Source organism: Fundulus heteroclitus, chromosome 18 (genome assembly GCF_011125445.2).
Source record: "Fundulus heteroclitus isolate FHET01 chromosome 18, MU-UCD_Fhet_4.1, whole genome shotgun sequence".
Taxonomy (NCBI): Eukaryota; Metazoa; Chordata; class Actinopteri; order Cyprinodontiformes; family Fundulidae; genus Fundulus; species Fundulus heteroclitus.
In genome coordinates this window covers 33,773,987-33,799,657 of record NC_046378.1, presented here as the reverse complement: position 1 = coordinate 33,799,657, position 25,671 = coordinate 33,773,987, and the positions used below count along the sequence as shown (strand labels likewise).

Below are 25,671 nucleotides of genomic sequence, written 5' to 3'. Positions count from 1 at the left end.
ATATACAACTATCATAAGTGCTTTTTTATGGGTTTACTGGAAAATTATTAATCATTGTTTGTTTTTCTCTCCGGCGTCTCAAGCACATTTGGAAAGTGAACATCTGCAAACTTTCACCCTTTTGACACCATATTGAAATGTTGCTTGGGAAATAATTCATAGTCTCCATGCTGAACTCCCCAATGCCCAATGAAAGAAAACAACACAATAAATCTCACATTTCACTGACTGATCCCCCAACAGTCTATGAACCACCAGTTAGACCAAACTATCGAGAAACTTTTATAAACCTATATGCAGAAAAATAAAAAAATAGAATACACATGATGCATATGATATACTTTAGGTAATGGGGCTTTAAACTGCTCGTTTTGGAAACCGTGAAACGGCTTGTTTATTGATAAACGCGTGATAAAAAGGAAAACTGAGCTTCCTGCACGACGACCTCAGATACGTTCTATGCTAACTGCAAGAAACACAGAACGCAGCTGCGTCCCACAGTTTGGATCGAGTGTGCTGTGAAGATGTTGACACTCTGCAGGAAACTCTAAACCTCTCCACGGCCCAGTGACCCCAAAACTGTTTCATATATCACGGGTTACTCTGCGAACCAGCTTCAAGACCCCTGTTGCCAGCAGACATTATACCGGCCATGGGTTTGGGCTTATGAGTGAAATAATGCTCAACATTTATTAAACAACGGATGCTTAGAGGTAAACTTGATTGATTTTGATAAATTTGCTTGTTGGATTGATTAGTTGATTAACATAACCACTGCTGAGAAGCTTTGTGATCTATGTCTGAGGTGTTTTTTTTTTTTACCCTTGATGGCCTAATAAGACCCTCCCTTAATTACCTACCCTACTGTGGGGGTTTGTAATACGGGCAATATGACTCATTAGCCAAGGACTGCCTTTTTTATTCTATTTGCATCTCAATGTTGGGCCCCAAACAGGTTTTCTTCCATTGTTTTCTCGCTGACCCCAAAGCCAAAAGCTGATTAATCTACACTGCACAGAAATTCTTTAACGCAAACTTTTTTATTTTATTTAGAAAATCTTTAATCTCAGGAAACACACTTCACCTTATGCCCTCCTTATATTGTTGTTGTGGGGCCCCAGGAGAAGCTCAGGGCCCATTCAAGCATCAAGTTAATGGCACCCATTTAATTATGATCCAATGCCCACTGGGGATGGCAAACTTACCGCTATGCGGGTGGAAATCTTCTGCTCGCCCTCTGGACATTTCTGCTCGCCATTGGCCCTGCTGTACTCCGGAGGTTGCTGGTTCGATCCCCGGCCCCCTTTGGTCTTCCGGTTCCCGGGACCCTGCTGGACGATGTTGAGCAGGTGCAGCGTGTTCTCGTGCTCCCGGTCGGAGCTCTCGGCCTGGCCCCTCTGGTAGCGGGTCTCGCAGGTGGAGTGGTGCCTCCTGCACAACTCTATGCGGGCGCGCAGACGCTCCACGATGGCGTTGTGCAGCTGGGGCCCCGCGGAGCCTCCTCGGGTGTTGGCCCCCAGCGGCCCGGTGCCGACCACCCCGCCGGGCATGGCTCCTAACCCGACGCCCAGCATGGGCACGAAGGTTCCTGCGGCGGCGGCGGCGGCGGCAGACTGAGCGGGAGTCGCCTCTCCCATGCCCGCTGGTCCCTCGCAAGTTCAGAAAAGCTGAGGTCCTCTCAGCCCAGAGCAAGAAAACAATATAAGGACCAAACTATAGTTCCATGAGCAGATCGGAAACACCGGCCTATTTATTTGGATATTAGTTACAAACCGGTGAATTCCCACACGATAACAGCGAGACGGTATCCAAACTATTGTCCTCATGTGCGCCAATGAGTCCCAAAGTTACACAATCCTGTTATCTCTCTGGGTAAATGACTTCCAAGCGCGCAGGGGAGTCGCGGGGGTCACCACCGGAATGAGCGCCGTCTTCCTTAACGACGCGACCTCTGCTCAGAGAGACGGGCTGCATTCAGCACGGATCCCCTCAAGACGATTCAAAACCACGGCACGCACAACTTCACTTCCACCATCCCTGCTACACTCTCTTCCCCCGGAGGAAAAAAAAAAAAACCCGTGCGCGTCGCAGAGTCGTCCCAACAGAACGCAAAGAGTACGAGCATCGGCAGCGAGCGGTTCGTCCGTCCCCCCCGCCAGAGCCAGAGAATGAAGCATACAAAAAAAAAAAAAAAAATCCACCAAACTTCAAGACTCACGGCATTGTTGTTTGGAAATGAACCCTTTCTCTCTTTGTTTGGCCATCTCCATCCAGACAAGAATCTGATCGCGAAGCGGTTGAGGGGAGGTTAACAAAAAAAAAAAGGAGGAGGTGGAAACGCGTGGAGACGTTATAGTAACCGATTGAGAGCCGTCTCAATAGTCCATTGACAATCATTTGTCCGTTTGGTAGACCGAGGCAGAGCTGCTAGACACAGAGCCTTCATTGTATGAGCATTCCTCTCCTGACAGGATGCGTCCTCATGCGGGGAGCACACTCTGGTGGAGGGTTGGAGAACCATATCCTGTAAAAGGGGATGCGCGCCGTGGCGGAGGGGAATTAATCTCATTAATGTTCCCCCAAACATAACTAATTCAGTAGCTGATGAAAAAGTACAGCCTTCCTGAGAAATCATCTTGGGCTTCTGCTTCTCACTCTGTAGGGATTTTATTTGATAGACCCGAAGAAAGCAGCGCATATTCATGAAGCGGGAGGAAAAGGATAGGCCTATAAGGCTAATTTAAAATTTTATTTTAATTTAGTTACAAAAATCTGAAAAGTGTGGCATGCTTATGTAGTATTCAGCCCCCTCTAATTGGATACCCCTGTATAAAATCAAGTGCAACCACAATTGCTGCAGAAGACAAGGGTTAGAAAAAGAGGGATTGGGATTTTTCCTTTAGATTAACAGACATTAACTCTGCTGTTTAGAGTAAATACTTTTTAAATTAGGACAGATGTAACAAGCTGAACAATGAGAGCAATTCCCATGTCTTTGTTGCTTTTGCAATTAACATTCTTTTACTGCTGCTAGGGAATAACTGCATGCAAAATTATGCTTTGCTGTGTCTTTTATTATTATTGCTTTGTCTACAACAGTGGAAAAAAACAGAAACGGAAAGCACTCCACATGTTCTTTCTGTTTCTGTCCCACTCAGCGGCTTCTGAGGAGAGGACAGGGTGGAGCTGTCTCCTTGACTTTTTAAGAACTGAGAGAAACCGCTGAAACAGAAAAAGAATCAACGTTCAAACTACAGCGCCGAAGAGGTCCAAAAAGGATGGAAGCATGTGTGTTAACCTTACATTAAAATAATAATGCCATTAAAAGTTTTCTTTTTCCCTACGTTCCCGTTACTCAACTCATGATTTTGTTTGGTGACCCCCCTAGGGCCAATACGCTCAGTGGGTGGGCACATGGAGCAGGAAGAGCGGATCCAGTCACAGGGATGGGAATTTCAGCTCTTTTTAGAGAGTCGGTTCTTTTGGATCGACTTAAAAGAGCCGGCTCATTTGGCTCCCAAGTGGCTCCTCAGATATGTGTTAAATAAACCCCTACCAAAAAAAATTATACCTTAAATAAAATCAAACGTTTATTTATATCCATCCATCCATCCATCCATCCACTGTCACGCTCATCCCTCATGGGGTCACGAGATGAGGGGTGCTGATACCCATCTCCAGCATTCAATGGGCGAGAGGCAGGTCTCCCATTGGACAGGCCGCCAGTCTGTCACAGCGTTTATTTATATGTCACAGTAAAAAAAAAAGAAGCAAAAGAATCACCCTGATGGTTTAGGCTGTAGACCAGGGGTGTCAGTGTCCAGTCCTCCAGGGCCGGTGTCCTGCAACCTTTCGATGTGGAAGCTGAATCAGCTTCTCATTATGCAGTCCAGTTCTCCATAGTCCTGATTTTTTTGTTTGATCTTCATTAATAATTTGTTCCCTTGCTTGTCTTTTTTTTTCTTCAAACTGCACTGATGGATAAACGGTTCGAACAGCACCTGTTCAGGTTGTTGCCTCTTGACTATGAAATTTTACACAAACAGTTTACACTCTGCCTTTGAACTGTCACACTAACTTGTCTCTAAACTTTGCTGCATTTTCTTGCACTCATTATCTCTCAGCGTGTTGCCTCTGTCCACAAGCCTCTCTGGCTTTGAGAACACTTTGCTTAGACACATTAAGAAAGAACAAATCCTTTCTTCTTGCTCAAGTAGTTTTATTGTAGCCACGCACGTCTAATCATCCACTCAGGTGTGTCAAAAAGGTCCCTCGCTCTGATCTATCCACAGTACCTTACACAGTGACCCAGATCCATACTGCCACCTAGTGGACACAACGCGTTGCTTACAATCATCATCAACAAGGGAGGGAGAGGAGAGGAGGTGCTCTGTGCTTTGTCTGTCCTCTGTAGCCCCTTCCCTCCCGTTCTGTTTAGACACAAGGGTCTTTTTTCTCTCTCTCTCTCTCTGATTGGGATCTTTATCCTATCACGTGTCTTCATGTGGCTCTCAGAGAATGTTTTTCTGTGAGAGCCATGATGAGGCAGCTCCCGTCGTTCATTTTAAAGAGCCAGCTCTTGGAGGCGAAACGTTCACAACCGACCCTTTACTACACTGGAGAAGCTGAGGGCTTACAAGCACACATACACATTGTATGTATATATATGTTATTTTCTAGTGTTTGAACTGGGTTTTTATTCTACAGATGACCTGACTAACCTCTGTCAGAGCTACAGCAAGAAAGACCAAGAAACCTCTAGATCAGCAGCGGTATTGAAGTTTGGTGGAACAATAAAGCGATAACTTGGATAAAGTACCTGTTTGTCCCCTTGCTGCTAAGCGAGAACATAAGTCTTCCTCCTATGCTTGTTCTTGCTGGAAGTGATACAATCCAATAGTACAGTCCAATGTTGTGATCAGAAGTATTATAAAGCCGAAAAATGATGGATGTGGGATATCGTTTTTCTATTTTTAGAAGGGGATACAAATTCTGTCAAGGATAACTAGTTTGGCACGACACCTGTCCTGATAGCATGTACCTGTTTGGACAGTTAGAAATGGCCAGATGATTTATTTTTATCATGTATTTGTAATGTGCCATTGGATTTGGCAAGAAAACTAAATTTCCTCTTTATATACCAATTCTGAACATTTACATTTCAATTATATTTGTCTCTGAGCATAAACTATATTACATTCTATGTTTTTTCCTAGGCCTAAGTGCGGTAAGGATAATTGAGTTATAATACCATTAATTCTCTCTAGCACCAGCTGTTAAAATCACTTACGTAATGTTTTGTGTAATATCCTTTAGGGACCATCTGATTTTTGTAAGGGGTGAGGGGGAAAGTAAGACTGTTGTCATTGACAAGCTGTTGTACCAATTTGAGCCACTAGGTGTCCCTTTTACTTATTCTTCCTTTAAGGTTTTTATATCTGGGGAGATTATAGCTGTAATGTGCGGTGTTGTTGATTTATAGGAAAGAAAGAAGGCTATGTTACCACCAGAGTTTAACTCCTTGATTTATTCTATTTCCACAGTTTAAGTTTTACATAATATTTGAATGACAAGGTATACTTGTGTATCCCAAATTAACTGTACCACATTGCAGTCACACTTGCATAACTTCTCAAACTCTTTAAAAAATGTGAAGATATACACTAATGTTAGTAGAATTTTTCCTTACTCCTTTTTCGTCACCCCCCCCCCACAATTAACTTTAAAACACACTATAAATTAATAAGTTAACACACAAGCAGTCTGCAAACGCTTTACAGTAGTAGCAATAACAGTGGTTTTTTAAAAAAAAGAAAAGAAAAAAAGATCTTTATCAGTACAGTACGTCATCACTCTGACAGTAGATCTGAGCGCCGTTTTCAGTCCCGCCTTGCAAGGCTGTCACTGAACATAACTCAGTTTACAATCTACCACAACACGTACACAGCTCCCCTGCTTGCAGCGAGCATCTCCAGATAATAAATTATACCCCCAATTCACGTCAGAGACTGACAGGTAGACAAGCTCTTCTTCTTCAATCTTTTCTACCCTCTTTGTACATCACAGCTTATCTGGGGAGGTTGTTTTGTTTTGTTTTTTTAACAATCAGCCTGGGCGTACAACATCCAGCCATCCCAAATTCATGACTGGTTCTTAAATAGCCCATCTTCGAATTTAAAGCAGAATTAAACACAATCTCCAACACATTTTTGCTCAATTTAGCCTGATCTTCTCCATTTGTACATCACATTTTGTTACATTAATCCATAATAAGAAATATGATTAAAAAGATTTTTGAAAAAACGTAAAAAGTGTAGAAAAAACATTAGAATGTAAATAATAACCGATAACACCATCCAGCACCGCATGGCTATACTATTCTTATTAGGTGGTTCCAGCCCACAATGAAATACTGGACTTCACTTCAGTTAGAAACTGATCACTCAGTGGTTCTAAATACAACGTGGTCCTCATCTGAACAGACAATTGAGTAATCAAACTCTTTCATATCAGGATCTACATTCTAAGAGAAAACGAAAATATAAGGCAAATCACAGAAACACAGAAGTATTCAAAATGCACTTCTATATTTTATGCAAATACCATTACTGATGAGTTCCCATGTTAATTAATCTAGCGCACTTTTTTGTACCACACAAGTGCAAAGAATTTCAAACAGTCAAGATGCACTTAAATATCTCATTATGTGAATAATTTACATGTAATAATGTTCAGAAATGTAGTGTGGGGAATGTTAAGCCTGACAACAATGCAGTAAATGCATGACATATGCTGCTGTCCATCTACTAACTTTGCGTAATGGAGCACTTCTTGCTTTGGTTTTACTCCCATCTACTAAGGTTTCTCGGTCAGTGTACAGTTACAGAGAACTGTACTTTAAAATTATTTAAAAAGGGCAAAGTCATGCTTTAAAGGCATAAAATAGGATGCATACAGTTTTTTTGATTAAAATAAAGATCAAATGGAAGTTTGACTTCCTATTGGTGAGCCATAAAAAGGATAGAGAGTGTTCTCCTGCTGCTGAGATAATCTATTCAGGCAATGTGGGTGCACTCTATAGAAGTAAACAGAAGAACTGATTTTTCCTCAATCGCTCAGTTGGAAAGTCTTTTTTTCCCAGGATTATGAAATAATTGGAATTTCCGATTTAAGGATAAGAACAACCCAAACCTTAGCATAAAAGACCCATCACAGTTTATGCCTTGGCCATTACAGGTAGCTTGAGCAGGGAGTCAACAGCCAGACCATCAAGGCAACTACAGTTGTCTGTCAACTTAAAAGCTATTCAGGTAGGATAATGCTTTCTTTTACAGCAGTGTTTGACTTTTTATGTGTAAAAATACCCCCCCCCCCCCCCCCCAAAAAAAAAAAAAAAAGAAATCTTCTGAAGTTCACAGATTGGGCTAAATCAAAACCCATACTTAAACTTCCTGTATCTTTACCTTCAATAATCTGTGACTTTCTTTTTCTCTGTCTGAGGGAAATCAAGGAGAAAGTGATTGCAGCTACAGTCTGAATGTATATCAGTATTTTAACTCCCTTCCTGCTACACCGCTGTGGTGCCATAAAACCTTCACGACTAATATAAAACACAGACAGATTATGTGGAGAAAAGTGAGACTGGCACAACCCCTGTGTCAGCCTACTACTTTTAGAAATGGGCCTACGCATGCTCGTGCACATCCGAGTAACAATGCTGGTCAATGCAATTCCTATCTGAATCCAGTGCAATCATTTTTCACTTTCTAATTGCTCCATAGGGTGGCAGTATGTTAGTTCTCCTCTCTGTTGCTCTCTGGCAACATTTCTCCTGGACTCCTCATCACAGAGTCCATTGCTATCTACGTCCTTACTTCATGAATTCAAATATGAGCAGGATAATCTGCTATCTGTACCTTTGTTTGGCTTCCCAAATGTAACACTATCACTCTACTGGCTGGCTTCTGTTAATTCTTTTTGACAAATGTCTTCATTTTGACTATGGAAATGAATATAACTGCAGTAAGATACACTTCTCAACACCACTGAAAACAAAAAGCTATAGCAATGATGATATATGCCCTTAAAAGTGAAAGGATTTAAAAAAAAATGTTTTATTCTCATCATTCTGCTCATCTGAACATTAATAACTTTATGGCAACATGAAAATAATTGGACTGCCATCCTGAGCCTGACAGCTTCTAAATCTGGTCTGGTTTCCTACCTAATTGAAACTGAGGCAACAGACATGTGCAGTTATCATTAGGCAATCTTGACACGGGCCCTTTGCATATTTGAATGGCTATATTTCTGTCTCCCCTCTCCTCTTGCCAGACATGCACCGCTAAGCTGAAATGATTGCCTGCGGTGAAAATAATCTCCTCCTTACTGCTACTGCAAGACTCAGCACAAATGACAGATTGAAGTGGGGGGGTGAGGGGGGGAGAAAGTGTGCCCAAATTGGAGAGCATCATGTCATTCCTGAGACCTGTACACGTACTGTCACAGTATATTAATATAGTTAGACCAGTTAGCCAGTGCTGCTGCTTCGGAGCAAATTGCCATCTGGATGCACCCAAAACGGATATCTGCTGAGGCATGGTGGGACAGGTTTAATCACACAATATATTCAAGAAGACTTGGAGTGATAGTGAATATGATATTTTTATACACTCTTCTGAAGCTTTGGCAGCTCGCTTTTACCTGTATGGCCTGATATCCTGCATGCTAGCAGCGCAGTGCAGTAATAAATATCACAGAGAGAACAGGCAGAGGATCATTATGGCTTTTAGTCCCAAAATGTAGGTCTTTAACAAGTCCAAATGCTATTTATTACGGTAGTGGTCAGAGCACAATCCTGGAGATCCTTGACTCAACGATGCATTTTTGGTTTTTGTTCAGTTTTTTTGCATGAGTCAGTGTCAGGATTTGATGCCCTTGACGGGCTCAGCCGACTGCCGTACATCGGTCCACTCCTGCATGGTGTTTTGAAGCGCCTGGGTCTTTTCCTTGTCCACTTGCACATAATCCACCTTCTCGTCAGATGTCACAGAGGACGTGGAGGGCTGCGGAGGGAACAAAAAGCTAGGATTAACAGTCGGCAGTTCTGTTTGTAGGGTGGACTACACTGTGGCAAGAGCATGAGAAATGGTTGCATGAGCTTCGTCTATAAGCACAGTGCCAAGTAATAGTAATAATAGCACTTTTCTCATTTTACAACCACAAACCTTAACGCATTTAACAAGGATTTTATGTAACAGACCATCACAAAGTACCGCATCATTATGAAGTGGAACGTAGATTAAATATGCTGGTGCATTTATCCCCGTTCACTATGATACCCCCAACTAACATCCATTTCCCTTCAATCTCATCTTTAGTGAACAAACAGCTGCGTGAAGGCCGAGACAGACAAGGTGGGGATAACGTTATGGAAAGGTTTAAAGGTGTAAAACAATATTGAAAGCTTTCAACATTTGACAGAGCTCTGTGCGTTCCATCTGAAATGGAAAGAGAGGGATATAGTCACCATCCACCTTAACTGCAAGGGTCAGCAGGACAACAGGGGAAAAAAGATCTCCCATCAACCAGAACTTAATTGATCAGGTGATACCAGAACAATGTAGTGCTGAGTGAATTTGTCTATATGTGTTTTAGATTTTTTTTTTTTTTACTGCTTTCAGTGATGACTGAAACCAATATTGTCAATATTGCATAAAAGAGCTTTGAAAAGTCCAATATTATTCACGGTTTTCCTCTCCTATGTCACATCCGTTAAAATTACGCGGATGAGTTTCTGAACATTTCGTAACCCAAAACAGCCCAGTCTGTGACATGGCTTCGAGTTCGTTTACCTTTAAAGCGGGGAACTGAAATGTTATCGCTCAGCAAAGATTTTAAAATCTAGGTGTCAATTGTGGTTGCTAGGCGGACCTGCCGACAACCGGATCAGCCAGGTCGCATGTTGTTACCACGTCTGAACAGGGTCTAAGACTGCAAATGAAACATGGTGGCGGCAGAATCATACTCTGAGGGTTTTTCTTTTCCTCAGCAGGGACAGCGAAGCTGACCACACTGCAAAAACGGAACTATCCATCCATCCATCCATCCATTTTCCAAACCGCTTAATCCCTCATGGGGTCACGGGGGTTGCTGGTACCTATCTCCAGCGTTCACTGGGCGAGAGGCGGGGTTCACCCTGGACAGGTTGCCAGTCTGTCGCAGAAAACGGAACTAAAAATAAGTAATATTTTTCTTAAAATGAGTGTATATGTCCTTGATTTGAGCAGGTAAATAAGATGATCTGCCAATGGAATAACATTTTTGCACTTAAAATAGGAACAACTCATCTCCATCATCTTATTTCAAGTGCAGGATGTCTAATTATCCTACTTTAGAGGTCAAAATACTCATTCCATTGATAATGTTATTTACCTGCTCAAATCTATGACAAAAACACATTTTAAGAACATTTTACTTTTTTCTGGGGGGGGATTTTTTGCGGCTCTAGTGGCTCGCTTTTTTCCGTAAGTAGGCTGACAGGAAGGAGGGTAGAAGAGGGGGAGAAACATTCGGCAAAGGACCGCGGGTCGGACTCGAACCCGGGTCGACCGCGTCGAGGACTAAGGCCTCTGTATATGGGTCACGCTACCCGCTGCGCCACATGCGCGCCCGAACATTTTACTTATTTTGAGATCAGTTTTTTCAGTGCAGAGATTATGGTGAGATGGATGGAGCTAAATCCATCACTATCGTGGTTAAAAAAAAACAAAAAACAAAACTCCTACAGGCTTAAAAGGACCTGAGACTGAGCCAACTACACAGGAACATCAACCATACTGACAGACCTACAATGGAATGGTTTGGATCAAAGCACATTAATGAGTTATAATGGCCCAGTCAAAGTCCAGAACCCGATCAGATAGATAATCTGTGGAAAGACTTGAAAACTGATATTCACAGACAATCTCCATCCATCCAGCCTGGCTGAGAATTAAAGTTTTCAATCTCCAGACATTTGAAGTTGATGAAAACAAATCTTTAAAAGATCTGCAGCTGAAACTGCACCTGAAGGTGGCTCTACAAGGTGCTGAATGTTCAAGCACGACACTTTTATTGTCTTTAGCACATTTTGGAAACCATATGATATATTAAAGAATTATTTTTGTTCTTTGACAATGTATTTTGGGAAAAACTGGTAAGTTTTAAACTAAGAGCAACATATATGCTCGTGTCTGTTATGTTGCTCACATAAAACTAAGAACAACATGTGTTATTTTGCTATAACTTGTTTTAACTTGTGCTGGGAACCTATGACAATGTGTTGTAGGAAAGACTGATTCTGTATTCCTTATTTTGCCTATATTTGTGCTATTATCTCAGTTTGCAATATTATTTTGCTTCACACACTGCTGAGATGCTGGGAAAGTTTTTTGTTTTGGAAACGGGACGAACAGCTCAGATGGGAGGGAGAAGTGGCCACTCTCGCTCCCATCTGATACTTTGTTTATTGGTATAAAAAGGAGGGGACCGCCCTCAGTCGCTGAAGTCAGCCGTGGGTTGTATGGACGCCCGGCCGCGTGGATTGCTCTCTAACCGGACTGACCGACTTCCCAGTCCTAACCATGGTAAGAGATGGAACAACACGACTGTTTGAAAGCTTGCCAGGCTTTAAGTGCTTGCTACTTTGCATGTGCGAAGTGCTTGCTGTTTTGTGTTGCTGTGTTCTGTGGGGAATAATAAATGTGTGCCTTTTATTCTAACAGAAACAGTGTTTGAGTCCTTATTTGTGTTTGCCGATATCTCCCGATCCTGAAATAAACATTTCATAAAGCACCATTTTACATTTACTTCAAAATATTGCAACACTTTGTATTGCTCTAGCACATCACATTCTATACAAACTTTTAAGTTTGTGTTTTTTAATGTGGAAAAGATTGAAAAAGTTAATTAAAGAAACTGTAGTTCATTCGCTCACTTTTCTGTGTGGGCTGGGTGAGCCAGGCTGGAAATCCAGAGCCAAGTAGTCCACGTTCCCAGACTTCCGAGGGGCTGGGCTGCTGGTGCCACTCACGGCTGGGGAGGTAGATGCTGGATTCTGCTAATGGGAGGACAAGAGGGAGGTTTCACTCACACGTGGCGTGGTGCGTCAGCGAGGCGCGCAGACAGGTCAGTCAGAGAACACGGCGCGCTCCGCTCTTCTCTCTGCCCTCCGTCTACTGGAACTCACCATAGCCACGTAATTCTCCTCGCTGTCCCCAGAGTCGGTGCTGGTGATGCTCTGCGTGGAAATGGGTCGACAGTGGTGGGAGGAGTTCAGCTCATGCCTGCAGCAGAAACAGATAGGACTCTGAGTGACCTCAGAGAGAAAAGGAGAGGCTTCATCCAGCAGGCGTAGGACTCACATGGGCCGAGTCCAGGACATGGTGACGGGGCTCTTATACGGCAGCTCGTCTATGATCCCGTTGCTCTTTAAATCAAGAGGTGTTGGCTTCGCTGAAGAAAAAAAAAAAACAACAACATACATTATCAACCAGGAAAACTGAGCTTTTTTATACAAGCAAACAGCTGTACAGGCTGTGGAATAAGCAACAACCTCTAGATCTCAATCTAAACGTCGCCAACTCACATTTCCTGTTAGGCTTAAGGTTACGGTTGATGGGAGGAGGTGTAACATCACTCAGACGACCGGGCCTGTGACACAAGGACGCGCTGCTCCCCTTGCGGGCAGGTAATGTTGCAGAGAACCCTGGGAAATCGAAGTGGTGCGGCCCAGGGCTCATAGGGATGTAGACGTCCTTCGGGCTGTCGGCCTGGGCGGCGCTGAGCGGCGAGGAGCCAGGATTCATGGGGACATAGTTGTCATCTGAATTGCCGCTGTCCGAGCGAGTCAAAGGAGTCTGACTTCTCTGGTGGAGGAAAAAAAAAAACGATGTAAGGTGACGTATATAGTGCCAGAAGAAAAATATTCACACCTATTTAACTTTGACACATTTTTTCCCCCACATACATCACCATCACAAAGTTGGTGCATTTTATTAGGAATTTATGTGACAGACCAACACAAAGTGAGGCTTAATGTTGAAGTGGGAGGAACAGAGCACACGCTTTTTCTAATTGCTTTGCCAATTAAAATGTGGGAAGTATGACAAGCTCTCGTATTGAGCCCCCCCCCTGTGAGTTAATACTTTGCAAAAACACCTTTGAAGCAGAACTGCAGGTCTTTTGCCTTGTGTCTCGACCAGCTTTTTCTACATCTACAGACTAAAGGTTTGCCTCACTTTTCTTTTCCAAACAGCTCGACCTCAGCTGGATTTCTGCAAGGTGACTGGAAAAACCCCCCCGAAATGTTCAGCTACAGATTCTAAAAGAGACTTACGTCTGGACTCTGGGCCATTTTAACACTCGAACATTTGATCTGAACCACTCATTTGTAGCTCTGACTGTAAGTTTAGGATCATTGTCCTGCTGGAACGTGAATTTTCATGTTTGTTTGTTTTTATCTTCTTGTAACATTTCATCCAGAATTGCCATGTATTTAGCTCCATATCCTTGGTATAGAAAAGCATTCCAACAGTATGATGCTGCCACCTCCACATTTCACAGTGGGTGATGAGCAGTGTTAATTTCCACCCTCACACAAAGTGTTTTGCATGATGGCCAAACGGTTCAATTTTGGTCTCCTCTCACCAGATCACCTCCTTTAAAATGTTTGCTGCCCACTACGAGGCTTGGAGCTTACTGTGACCAGGACTATGAATAGCTGTCTTTCTAATAGCGCCTCTGTTCCTACTGTACCCTCCCACAGCACGATGCTGCCACCACCACCGTGTCTTCAGGCTTGATGAGCAGTGTCAATTTTCCACCACATATCTCGTTTTGCACGTTGACCAAATGGTTCGACTTGCACAAAGCGCCTTTTTTCTTCCCTCTTTTATTTTCAGGCGTCACAGGCAGCTGGATTATATTGAGCACAAATGGTAAATGATTTTGAACAATTATGTTGGTTTTAACATATATCAATAGATTTTATTATATTGCAGTTTGTAATTTTTAATTTTTTGGGGGCGATCCCCAGCATAAAATCCCCCCAAAAACGCATCAAAGTTTCATTTTGTAACACGGCAAAATGCTTACAAGTTTAAGCTGACTGAACACTTTAGGCAATGCAAGTTTATTTATAAAGCACCGTTCAGTAATGAGACAATTCAAAGTGCTGCATATGAAAAAACAAACAGAGGAAAGAAAGCATTGGAGAGACAGGAAAAACACATTGCATCGGAACAGCAGCAGCAGGTCTGACGCAGGATTAGATAAGTTGGACTACAAACTTCAACATTAACATTTAAAGGCGACTCTAAACAAATAGGTTTAGCACTTTAGCAAAGAACTGGGCCTTAATCTGCCTGCAGATGAGAATACAAGCAAACTGATAGTCGCACGTCACTGTTATTTTGTAAAAAAAAAAAAAAAAAAAAATCTTTTCGAAATACTCACCAGGTATGAGCTGAAGCCGTCGTTCACAGACTCCACAGACTGGCCCGAGTTGTTGAAGTGGAACAAACGATGGTGGTTGTTGATTTCAAAGGAGGAGCCTGGGGACGGATGCGTAGAGGCAAGTCGTTATTTACCACTGGCGTCAACGCTCAAACAAAGAAATGGAACGCTTACACACCATAGCAAGTCACTGCTTTTAACCAAAACAACAACAACAACAACAAAAAGAGCATTTTCATGTCAGAAACTACTGAAATTTAGGGACGGTACTTGTAGAAACAGACCTCTGGTTTAATGCATTCTGATCTACTGTTGTCCAAACTGTTTGTGCTCTTTTCAAAACTCGCTTGGACTCGGCAAAGCGACATATGTGACAAGCCAAGTTGTGTCTGAGCGCGCCTTTTAAAAAAAAAAAAATGCTTATCAGTATGGAACGAGACCTTCTGGATCGGATGGCCTGACTTGAATTTCATTAGTTACACAGGACCCTTTGTTTCCGCTCGGCGGCTCGACTTTAATGAGTGAAGAGATGGAGGTGGGGAAGGGTGAAAGAGGAAGGAGGAAAACGTGCTGCAAAATCCCCGCGATGCCGGCGATCAACTGAGACCCGGATTTGAAAACATGAAGGGGAGGAACTGAACGGCCGTAAGCGGCGTGTCTCGATCGGCGTACCTCTGTGCAGCCGGATGTTCTCAACGGCGGGGAGAGTGTTCCTGCGTGGGAGGGCCGAGACCGCAGACGTCATCTCCCCGTTCTGACTCCCCGCCGACTGGGGACTCCCCCAGGTTCCCTCCGACCCCTGGTTAGGCTTAGGGGGCCTGGGTGGAGGCGCGCAGGAGGATTCGGAGCTGGAGGGCGTCAGGGAGTTGTGGTTCTTGTCAAACGTCCGTGGGATCTGGTAGAAGGAGCCGGGCGTGGTGGGGAAGTCGTAATTGTCCGGCGACCGCTCGTTGCTGTGCATCGTGGCGAGGGCGTTGCACGGCGTTTTAAAAGTGTACACCTCCTCGTTCTCAAAGTCCGGGTCGCCGAGGCTGCTGTGAGGCGGGGCCTCGGAGCTGTAGCCCCGCGGCAGGACGTAGCAGGCCTCCTGCGAGGAGTCGTCGTGCACGGACAGCTGGTGCTTTCCAGGTTTGGGGAGGCTGTAGAAGCCGTGCAGCTGAGCGCCCGTGCCGTTTAGGCCGTTGGAATAGCCGTAGGAAAGTTTCTGCACCGGGGAGTCGTTGCCCAGTAACATATTGCTGCGTGTGGATTGGGAGAAACTGGCACTCCTGCAGCACAACAAATATAAACATACATGCACACATCAGTCATTTCAATGCAGTCACATTCCACTGCACCTGAATGCATCATCATACACTTGTTGCAACAAAGCATGAGCAAAGAACTGACTACCGTACAGGGACGCTGTTGCACTGTTATTGTTGAATGTTTGCCATCTTTTCCCTCATGATCTTTAGCAACCTCGGTCATAAAATCCATACCAGGCTTTAACACTAAGGGCTGAACCTGTCCATCCAAGCGGCGGAGGATATTGTCGACGCCCAGTGCAAGAATGCACGGCAATAAAAAGACTGCATAAAAGCCCCCCAAACGTATTGCATCTGAGCATTTATTGCACACATTAATACTTCAGCAGCCAAGTCAACTTCCCTGGTTGGGCCCAAATAAGAGAGGACAGAGCTTTTTCTGTGGCAGCTCCAAGGCTTTGGAACTAACTGCCATTACACTTTAGACAGGTCTCTTCACTGTCGTTAAATCTTTAAATCCGCTCTAAAACCCACCTCTTCTCGTTAATTTGGTCTCAGCATGACTGAGCTCACTTCCTCCATTTTATTCAAGTTACCCTATCACATCTCTTATCTGTCTCATATTGTGTTATTAATCTTTTGCGCGTTTTAGGTGCGTATGTTTTTGTCACACTTAGGTCGACTGAGCTGTTTTGAAAGGGCTTATTAATAAAGTTGGCTTGGCAAAGGAAGCGGATTTTGAGACTTGCTTTACACGGTTTTAGGTGTAATACCACACGGAGCCAGCAGATGGTAGCAAAGCGCTTTAAAGGGAACCAACGGTACAGTGTTTAACCTGCAACTGTGGCCAAAATCATTCATACCCCTGGCGGATTCAGGCTCACAGCTCAGAGCTAATCAGCAATTATAAAAAGGGTTTGGTAGCTGTGAAATATTAATAAATAAATAAAAAGATAAATAAATAAATAAAGCAAAAAAAAAATGTTTCCATTGAGAACTGACAAGGTTAGACATATTTTTCAACATGATTAGTTCATTAGGCTTGTTTGATTTACCCTTTTTTGCACTTATAGTTATTTTTCATACCATATTCTATAAAAGATTGCTCCAGGCCTGTGATGAACATGTAACCCTGATCGTTCAGGTGTGGATAACGGCTGGGTGGCCATGAGACCCTGGGATTTTCGCTCTGACATGAATCACCCCCCTGCCACCAGAGGCTTCTCTTAATTAGCAGCCTCTTGGTGCAAAACCTAACGACAGAAATGTGTTCAAGCAGCGGATGAGACGGATTGCGGCGTGTCATTTTTCTGCGTTTCTCAAAATCCCAGTGCAGCAGACCTGCGCGCAGTTTGTGTTGCAGAGAGCGCGGCTCTAGCCTGCCTGAGCCCAAAACGTACAGAAGAGATGAATTGCCACTTGGAACTCATTGATCATGCACCGTGCAAGCTTTTTCTGCCGAATGGCGCTGTGATTAAAGCTGCCTCAGACGCAGGCAGGATGGTAGGAGGTGAGGCAGCCCTTAATGGAAAAACTCTGAACTGATTTAATATAAACATTTGTCGCCTTTGTTTTCAGGCTCAGAACATAGCTGATGATCTGTATAGGCAGTCTCTTGTAGATATTTCCATATCACCTGGAAGTTACAACCACAGACTTCTAACTTTATGTTAGGAATTTAAGCGATAATCCAGGACTCTACAACCTTTTTTTTTTCAGCCTTTTTAAAAAAAAGCTTTTAATATGTTCCTTCATAAATAATGTAGAAATTAAATGAAATCAGTGGTTCTCAATTCTGCATAGTGCTAAATTGGCCAAATTCTATCTAAGAGCAACATTTTCCTTAACTAATTTAGGATAATACAGTCCAAATAAAACTAATTGGAATTCTTTAACTAAAAAATACCAAACTATTGAGTCTGTATAACCCTGTTAAATCAAGTCTTTTTTAAGGGTCAGGTAGGTTCTGTTGCTCTGGAGAACATTTATTTTGTGCGACGGAAAAACGTCCCTTTGGATTGTAAAAATCTCTATGGTCGACCAACACAATGAGTAGTGGAGGGATAAAAATCATAATCATACAGCTTGTGAAAGCCGTATGATTTTTTTTGTTGTTTTTTTTTCACAAAAACCCCCCCCAAAAAACAAAGAAAGTGCTGCATGCATTTGTATTCACCATTCAGCACGTGTGGAACCTGTCATTCAGTGTGACCAGCTTCCCTGCCACTGCTAAAGAGAGGCATCCATCCAGCATGACGCTGCCACCACCATGTTTCACTGTGGGGACCGCTCGCTAGGCTGTGTGCAGTGATCCACCTACGCTGTGGATCTTTGCAGCTGACAACAACTGTTTGCGGTGGGTTTTATTTAGGGGTATCAGAGTAAAAGGGGGCTGGATACAAACGCACAGCAACTTTTGTTTCGCAGGGTACTTGATCTTTGCATATTTCATTATTCAACTTCAAAAAGGAGGGAACAACTCGAATGCAGCCTGCAAAATATACTGGTGTGTGCGAGATCGTCCTAAAACAATATAAATATCTTACTAATTCATCTTTTTTTTTTAAATAAACAACTAACTGTAATACAGGGGCATCTTAGAAAAAAAAATACAACTTTACTACTTCCCTCCTCTTACCACATTGAGTATTTCTAGAATTATTATTTAAGCCGATGTCTGATCTCTTATCTTCTCATGCTGCTTTCTCACATGCACAGCTGGAGAACCCCCCCGCAGCAGCAGCAGATCTACCCCTTAGGGGCTTCAGAGCAAAGGAAGAGCTGCAAACCTGCATGCTGACCTGCATCAACGGAAAACAGGAAACCGACACAGGACGTCTGCGGATCAGGACATTTACCGTGCACTCTCCGTCTTCCTGCTCATGCACTGGTGGAGGAGGAGGTAGTCCTGAGGAGCGCTGTTGGACAGGGAGCCGTGGTGCAACTGGCGCACCGGCACGTCGAAGGTGAAGAGCATCGGCTGGCTGGAGTGAACGGGCGCCGACGACTTCCGTTCGCCGCTCAGAGGAGCCATCGAGCCGGGGACATCTGCTCCGACAGATCGGGGCATATGGTGTAATCTACTCTCTGCAGGCAGACAGAAATTGCAACGATTGTTTATTTACAGAGCCGCTTTCGAATGCTACGAAATGAACATTTGCATTTCTTGTACATTTTGCACGCAAAAAGAGTCAATTACTTGAATTAAAAAGAGTTGTTTTATAATATGCCCGAGAGTTTAGGGTCTTGTGTTGTCTTGTACTCGTTACCCTTTAGTCTGCACTCTAATCAATACAGGAGAGGGATCCGTCTCGGGGGACAAGAGAAAACAGCAGCCCTCTGCTTTCAGAGCCGCACAGATCCATCGGCTGAGCAGCACGTGATCCAAGTTCCACTTTTAAAATCAGGGTCAATGTGCTTTGTTTGATTTTATCAAGCCGACCGTTGTTTTGTGAAGGGGGGGACAGCGTGAACAGTCCGGTCTTATTGTTTCAGTGAGGCATCCCAGGTTTTTTTTTTTTTCTTTTTTTCTTTCCACCGACTACAAAAGGAAAGACAAATCCGAGATGGGGATGTTGGAACTGAACTGGGCGGGAGGCCAAAATGAGGAGGTAGAGAGTGGGTGGTCCACTGATCCATCGACCGATGGTGCTGTGTGCAACAAGAGCTGAGGGAGACGTGGAAAAAAAAAAAAAAAAAAAAAAGCTCAGCTGCTGCTGAAGCCAGTTTTTCCTCCTTCACTCTCCAGTAAATGCACAGACTGCACGAGAATATCGATGCCAAACCATCAGATTTCACCGCAATCTAAATATGTGGGGATTGTAATTGATATGTTGATTAGTGTTACCTGTGCAATCTACAAAAAGTATCAACAACAAAAAGAAAAAATGATATTTGCATTCATTTTAAAAGCTGCGATCACTAAATTGTAAAGTGCCTCCTAGATATTTTACCAAATTGCCTTTTTTTATCTTTTCTCTTTAAAAGGTCAAATATGTTTTAGAAACGGATGATTAAAACATGAATAAATCTCAATCTGTGTTTTCATTGTTTAACAAAGCAGACATGTCATTTTAAAAAACACTCTGATAGACATAAAAAATCTTGAAGGCAAGCAAAAATAGGGGAAAAAAAATATTTAGAGATGGTCATGTCACAGACATTCATAATAGGAATATGTTGAATTCACGATATTGCTTATTGGCAATTCAGTAAAAAGAATGGAGTGAACCATTTGCTACAGATGATATCTGTGAAGGAAACAGGGTTGGGCTGTGGAAGCGAATAGACCAAAAAGGGTGGGATTCTCTCTGACCAACCAAAAACATTTGCCCCAGAATTAGAATCCAGTTGTTTTACTGCACTTAGGGGAAGGAGTAACCCAAACCTGAGAACATAATACACAACATATAGTAGTTCATGTCACGGCTAGGGCAGAAAACCCAGCTCAAGGTAGTCAACAGCCAGACCAAGTTGGCCCTCGTCTATTGTTTGAGAACATAAAATGGATAAGAAAGTGTGTTCTTTTACAGTGGTTTTTAACTTATGTGTCTTCTGTCAGTAGAAAACATCTGCTTATGTCCACAGATCGTGTAACTTTAAGCCATCCTCCTGCACGTTTTACCCAAAATAAATAGATTTGCCTGCTACTCGTTAATTTCCTTTATGTCTGAGCCAGATGAGCGCGTGTTTGCAGAGGGAATACGATTTTATATCTTTATTTGAAACTTCCCTTCCATCAGCACGTGCAGCTTGAGACTGAAGTAAGCACCATTTTCTCTTTAAAAAGGGCAAATATATATAAATATTTTTTAACAGCAGTCAAAACCATAACTTTTGAAAATATGAAACAGATAAACGCCCTTTGGACCATTGGACTGCTGTTACACATAAAGCATTGATGGTTTTCCTATTTTTTTAAACAAACATTTTAACGAGAATAAGTTGATTGGACGCAGGGGCAACTACTAGTAATACAGGATAGACGTAGTGAGTCCTTCTGCACCAAAGACCATCTATGCTGAAAACGTGGGGTGAAGGTAAACAGGTGAGGAGGATAGATTTTTCTGTCGGGAACACTTTTTGCCCAGATTTCCATTCTGATTTCTACACACACACACAAGTAAAGCCAAAACAACAACAACACCAGATGTTTTGTGTAATGCTAGCGTGGTGCTGTGATCGATTAGTTAAAATGACTATTTTAAGGAAATACTGTGGCCAAAGTGTTCCCCAAGCAACGTCCCGGCTCCTCGGCAACTCACTGCGTGTTCCAAAAAAAGTAAAAAAAATAAAGCAACTGGACTTGTTTTCTGTAGTTGAAGACGTTTCGCTTCCTCTCCAGGAAGCTTTCTCAATTCAAAAAGTCTGGAGTAATGTGTAGTACCAAGCTTTATACTACTGCCTAACAAAGGCCTTGTAATGGCTTAGATAACATGCAAATTCAACCGAAACAGGTCCACCCCTTAGTAATGGACAGTCGTTAAAGTCATTAATGCAGCGGATTAAACCGAAACTGGTTCACTCTTCTGTAACGAGGAGTCGTTAGGGTTGTTATTGGCCTGAAACACTCACTGCGTGTCTCCGTTCCGTTCAACGTCACACAAGGAAATGAACGTAACTATTGTAAGCTATAAGCCGGACCACAACTGCAAAGGAGATTATGTAAAAGGACATGATGACGTGTGGTTAAAGTGGCTACCGAAAAATGTCAGTCTACCCTTTTAGAAAGAATCAGTGGGTCATGATTTGAGCTGCAAGGCACAAATCTGTTTTGTGAGCATCTATGTTTTATATGTGGGGCTGAATGAGGTCACATTCAGGCCTGGAGGGGGGGAAAAAAGCCACTGTTATGAGGTCTCCAGGCCAGCGGACACCCGCAAAATGCCCAGGCCCACAGTCACACAGGCAGGGACTCCCCCCCCTACCCCAACCGCCCACCCCCCACCTCAATGATCCTCAATTGCACCATTGTCCTGAGTGATTCCATTCTCCCTGGGCTGGTTAGGCATCATCTCCTTTCTCTACAAAAAGCTTTGTAAAAGCTTTCATCCAGCCTGCCGAGCGTTAGCCCCTCTAATATGGGTAGATATATTGATTTGTTGTCAAAAGACAGACATCCCCACCCCTGCTGATATGGAGAGCTGCGTTGCAAAACAAAAGCTTGTTTGCATTACTAAACAGGAAAAAAAAAATAAAAATAAAAATAACCTGGAAAAATCCTCAAACGCAATCATTTTAGTTTACATGTTGACTGTGTGCAAAAGATAATGTTTTCCTGGAGCCGATTAGTTGCAAAAAATGGCCGTCAGAAACAGAGCAAGATGAAAGATTACGGGTCCAGTCTGCTGATGGAATAGCCCACATCCACGGCTCGTCACTGACGCTAATGGGCCTGATGATGTATGTCACCTCTGGGAAGCAATTCCATGAACTCCTTATGATCACAAGACTGGAATCCAGAAAGCAGCGCAAAAATAAAAACAAAACAGTCCCAACGATCTTTCCTCCACTGGCTAATAAACAGGAGCACTCAACTTCTGCTGGTACCTTCTATGTTATCAACCAAAATGAGAGGTTAAATATCAACTTTCAGCTGATAGTAGAAATTATACAAATGGCACAAGCAACATCAGCAGTGTTTTAAAGGTTGCTTCATTAAAATATACACTCTTCAATAGGCTTGGTTTTACAAATGTCTTTAAACTAGTTTGACTTCTGAATTAGTCCACATTAGATCTGCCGACATCAATGCATTTAATAGGGATTTTCTGCGATAGACCAACACAAAGTAGTGAATAGTTTTAAAGTGGAAGGGAAATAAAACTAACAAAAAAAAAGGCGTGTTGCACATTTGTATGCAGCCCCTTTATTACTCTGATACCCATCAGGTAAAACCACCCAGGGCAACCAGCTGTTGGCTTTCAAAAGTCCCTTAAAGGTTTATACAGTTCACCTAGGTTTGATTTAATTTCAATATAAATAAAGCTGCTCTGCGAAGGTGTGTTAGAAGACATCAGTGAACAATCAGCGTCATGATGAACAAGGAAAGAAGCAGAGAGGACAGACGGGAAGGTTATGGGGAAGTTTAAAGCAGGGTGGGGGTAAAAAAACAAAAAAGAAAGTGTTAAGCTTTAACAATCTCTCAGAGCAGTGTTCATTCCATAATATGGAAACTGAGTGGATTCGGCTGTCCACCTAAACCGAAAGGCAAAAAGATCATCAATCAGAGAAGCAGCAAAGATGACCAAGGTACCTCTGAAGGAGCACCAGTGATCCGCAGCTCATGTGGGAGGATCTGTTGTCACCGGACAGTCGTTTGTTGTATACAGAAGAAATCTTGCTTTTGCTCAAGAGGGGCAGAAACAAAAAACGTTGTTGAAAGAAAACCAGAAGAACTTCTGTTTGCAGTTACTGGCCAGATGAAAGGAAAATGTCTGGCCTAGACGCAATGTCCTGTGGTGGAAAAGTAAGATCGCGCATCACCCTGAACATATTAACATTATCATGGTGGTGGCACCATGATGCCCCCCCCCCCCCCCCTTCTGAAGGGAAAGTGATGCTGGTCAGAGCTGATGGGGAGATGAAAGGAGCTAAATACGGGGCAACCCTGGAAGAAAACCTGATAGAGGTGAGGGCATCAGCATTAATCAGAGAAATGGGCAAAAGACTCTTTACTGAAGAGAGGGTTCCAGTTCCAGTAGGACAACATACCGAAAAAATAAGCTATTTATCCATGGAACGAGTAGGTCCAAACACATCCAGGTGTTAGAATGGCCTAGTCAAAGTCCAGATCTAAATACAACTGAACTGAATCAGTGGAGGAAGGATTTGCATTTCTACAACGTGCTGACTCAGGAAAACGCTGAGCAAAAATAAATTCCTCCACTTCACAATTATTCATTACTCTTTGTTGATCTTTCATTTAAAACTCAATCAAAATACACAGAACTTTGTGGTTGTAACTTGACAAAACCCGGAGAGGTTCGAGGGGAATCCACACGTTTGCATCGCATTTCTTTTGTAACAAGAGCAAGACATTTTAAAAAGAAACAAGTTTGTCACGTTCCTCAACTTCCAGACAAAAATCAGGCCTCAGCCTTAAAAAACACTCGGTTGGCACAAAGGACACAGCTATTCTAGGTCAAAGAGCTCCAAAGTTCATGAGCAATTTTCCAATCATGCTCCATAATATATCACCTTCTGTCTCATTGGCTCTGTGGCTGTAATCTAATAAAAGCTAGCTGCTGGTCTCGGGGAGAGTGGGGGGGCAAAATTACAAGTGCACTGCATCACTCAAGACAAGAACATCTTTGTAGGGGGCTCATTTCCTCTTAGTCCGGCCAGAATTAGATGAGAAGATGTCCTAATTTGATCTAAAAGTGTATGTAAAAATAGAAAAAAATCCCACTGACATGTTGAAAGGCAAAGGGGACATTTGAATTTTCTTAAATCTGCATTCCTTAAATATTCCGCAGAGATCTGAATAAAGTAGGCACATTCAGTCCCATTTGCTTTCATTTTGAGCTCTCCTAAAATGCAATCCCCCTAATGCTCTCTTAAAAAGATTGCACTTAAACATATAGCCTCAGAGTTCAAACTACCACAATGAGCTCTGCAAATTAGCACCAGTTCTTTCACGGCCCCGTTGGGGGTGGCCTGAGGTTGGAGGGGAGGCTAGGACACGGGTCATGCAATTTACGTGAAAGTATCCTTAGGAAAAAAAAAATAAAAAAATGGCTGCAATCTAGAACTGTGCGCTACCCTAATGAGTCGAGTGCTTAACCGTTTTCACTGGCGATCCCAAGTGTGTGCATACATTATTAGTTTTCCTAAATGGATCTGCCAGGCCCGTTTCCATGATATATCAGTGCGTCCCAAAAGAGCAACTCCATTTGCAGGGCTTTGAGGGCCGCAAAAAAAAAAAAGAAGATGCTCGCCTTCTGCCGTGATTGGCTCAGGCCAGCTCTGGGTTATAGGAAGTCAAGTAAGTCACAAAGCTCCATCACACGCGGTGAAAAACAGCAGAGATAATTTACAGCAGGCTGATTGCGTTGCTCTCCATGCGCCCCTCTCCGAGCATCATGTGAGCTGCAACGCTCGACCGCACCACGACATCAGTTTACCTCGATACGGCAGATTAATCAATCATCCAAAAACAGGCTGGTCTCCAGGACGATGAATTACCAGACTCAGGGGCAAAATGTAAAACAGCGGCTCATTTTCAGAGGCCTGACCTCATTACTGTAGCGCACAAACAAGCAGAGGAAAAATAACACAATAAAAACCTTAAAGCTGTGCAACCGTGGGCTAAAAAGGCACCAAAATGTTGCACAACTATACTAACTGTACTTTTGTTTAAAAAATAAAAATAAAACATAAAAAAAACTGTCTAACAGCAGAGCTCCCTTTAGACATTCAGTAAAACATAAAATAAAATAACCTAAAATAAATATACGGTAGGCTAAGCCATTTTAGTTTACATACAATTAATTAATTGGGCAGATATAAAGCATACAAAGATGCATTTTTAATTAAAAATAACTGCTTGGTTTTTGTTTTTAAGTGTTGCAAATATTCAAACCCATATTTCATTGAAGAAAAAACTAAAGTGTTGGCCTCAATTTAAGTGTAAGTCTTCAGGTGCGGCAACCGCTGAAAAAAGGAGTCCGTTATGGCCACAATGTTTAGATTACCCAGACAGGTTCCTCTTTAAATAAAATGATTAAAAAGTTGCACAAATTTCTGCTTTTCTTTCTTACAAATTTGAAAAAAGGAACAAGTTCTGAGCAGACTCCAAAAAAAAAAGGGCTAAAATTTATTATACTATCAGGACAATTTACGGATTCCTTATAAAAATAGCAAACATTTTCATAAATCTAAAGGCCTTCTCACTTTTATTTTAGCTGTTCTTATTCTTTTAATATCT

General features: G+C 42.7%; 2 protein-coding genes across 3 annotated transcripts in view; both read right to left on the bottom strand.

Moving 5' to 3' along the window:
* The window catches only part of zmp:0000001236 (mastermind-like protein 2), a 65,431-nt gene extending 62,948 nt beyond the window's left edge, over positions 1-2,483 (bottom strand). Inside the window, exon 1 of the mRNA XM_012875247.3 lies at positions 1,206-2,483. Coding sequence (XP_012730701.2) covers positions 1,206-1,637 — 432 coding nt within the window. The 5' untranslated portion in view covers positions 1,638-2,483. The remainder of the gene's footprint in view (positions 1-1,205) is intronic.
* Positions 2,484-5,500: 3,017 nt separating this feature from the next.
* The window catches only part of gab2 (GRB2-associated binding protein 2), a 55,930-nt gene continuing 35,759 nt past the window's right edge, over positions 5,501-25,671 (bottom strand). Inside the window, exons 3-10 of one of the 2 annotated variants that reach the window (XM_036149814.1) lie at positions 18,602-18,830; positions 15,169-15,764; positions 14,497-14,594; positions 12,629-12,908; positions 12,405-12,495; positions 12,230-12,326; positions 11,978-12,097; positions 5,501-9,065 (exon numbers count right to left, since the gene is read on the bottom strand). In XM_036149814.1, coding sequence (XP_036005707.1) covers positions 8,922-9,065; positions 11,978-12,097; positions 12,230-12,326; positions 12,405-12,495; positions 12,629-12,908; positions 14,497-14,594; positions 15,169-15,764; positions 18,602-18,830 — 1,655 coding nt within the window. In that variant the 3' untranslated portion in view covers positions 5,501-8,921. Of the gene's footprint in view, positions 9,066-11,977; positions 12,101-12,229; positions 12,327-12,404; positions 12,496-12,628; positions 12,909-14,496; positions 14,595-15,168; positions 15,765-18,601; positions 18,831-25,671 lie in introns of both variants that reach the window. The other variant, XM_012875238.3, reaches the window with a different exon arrangement.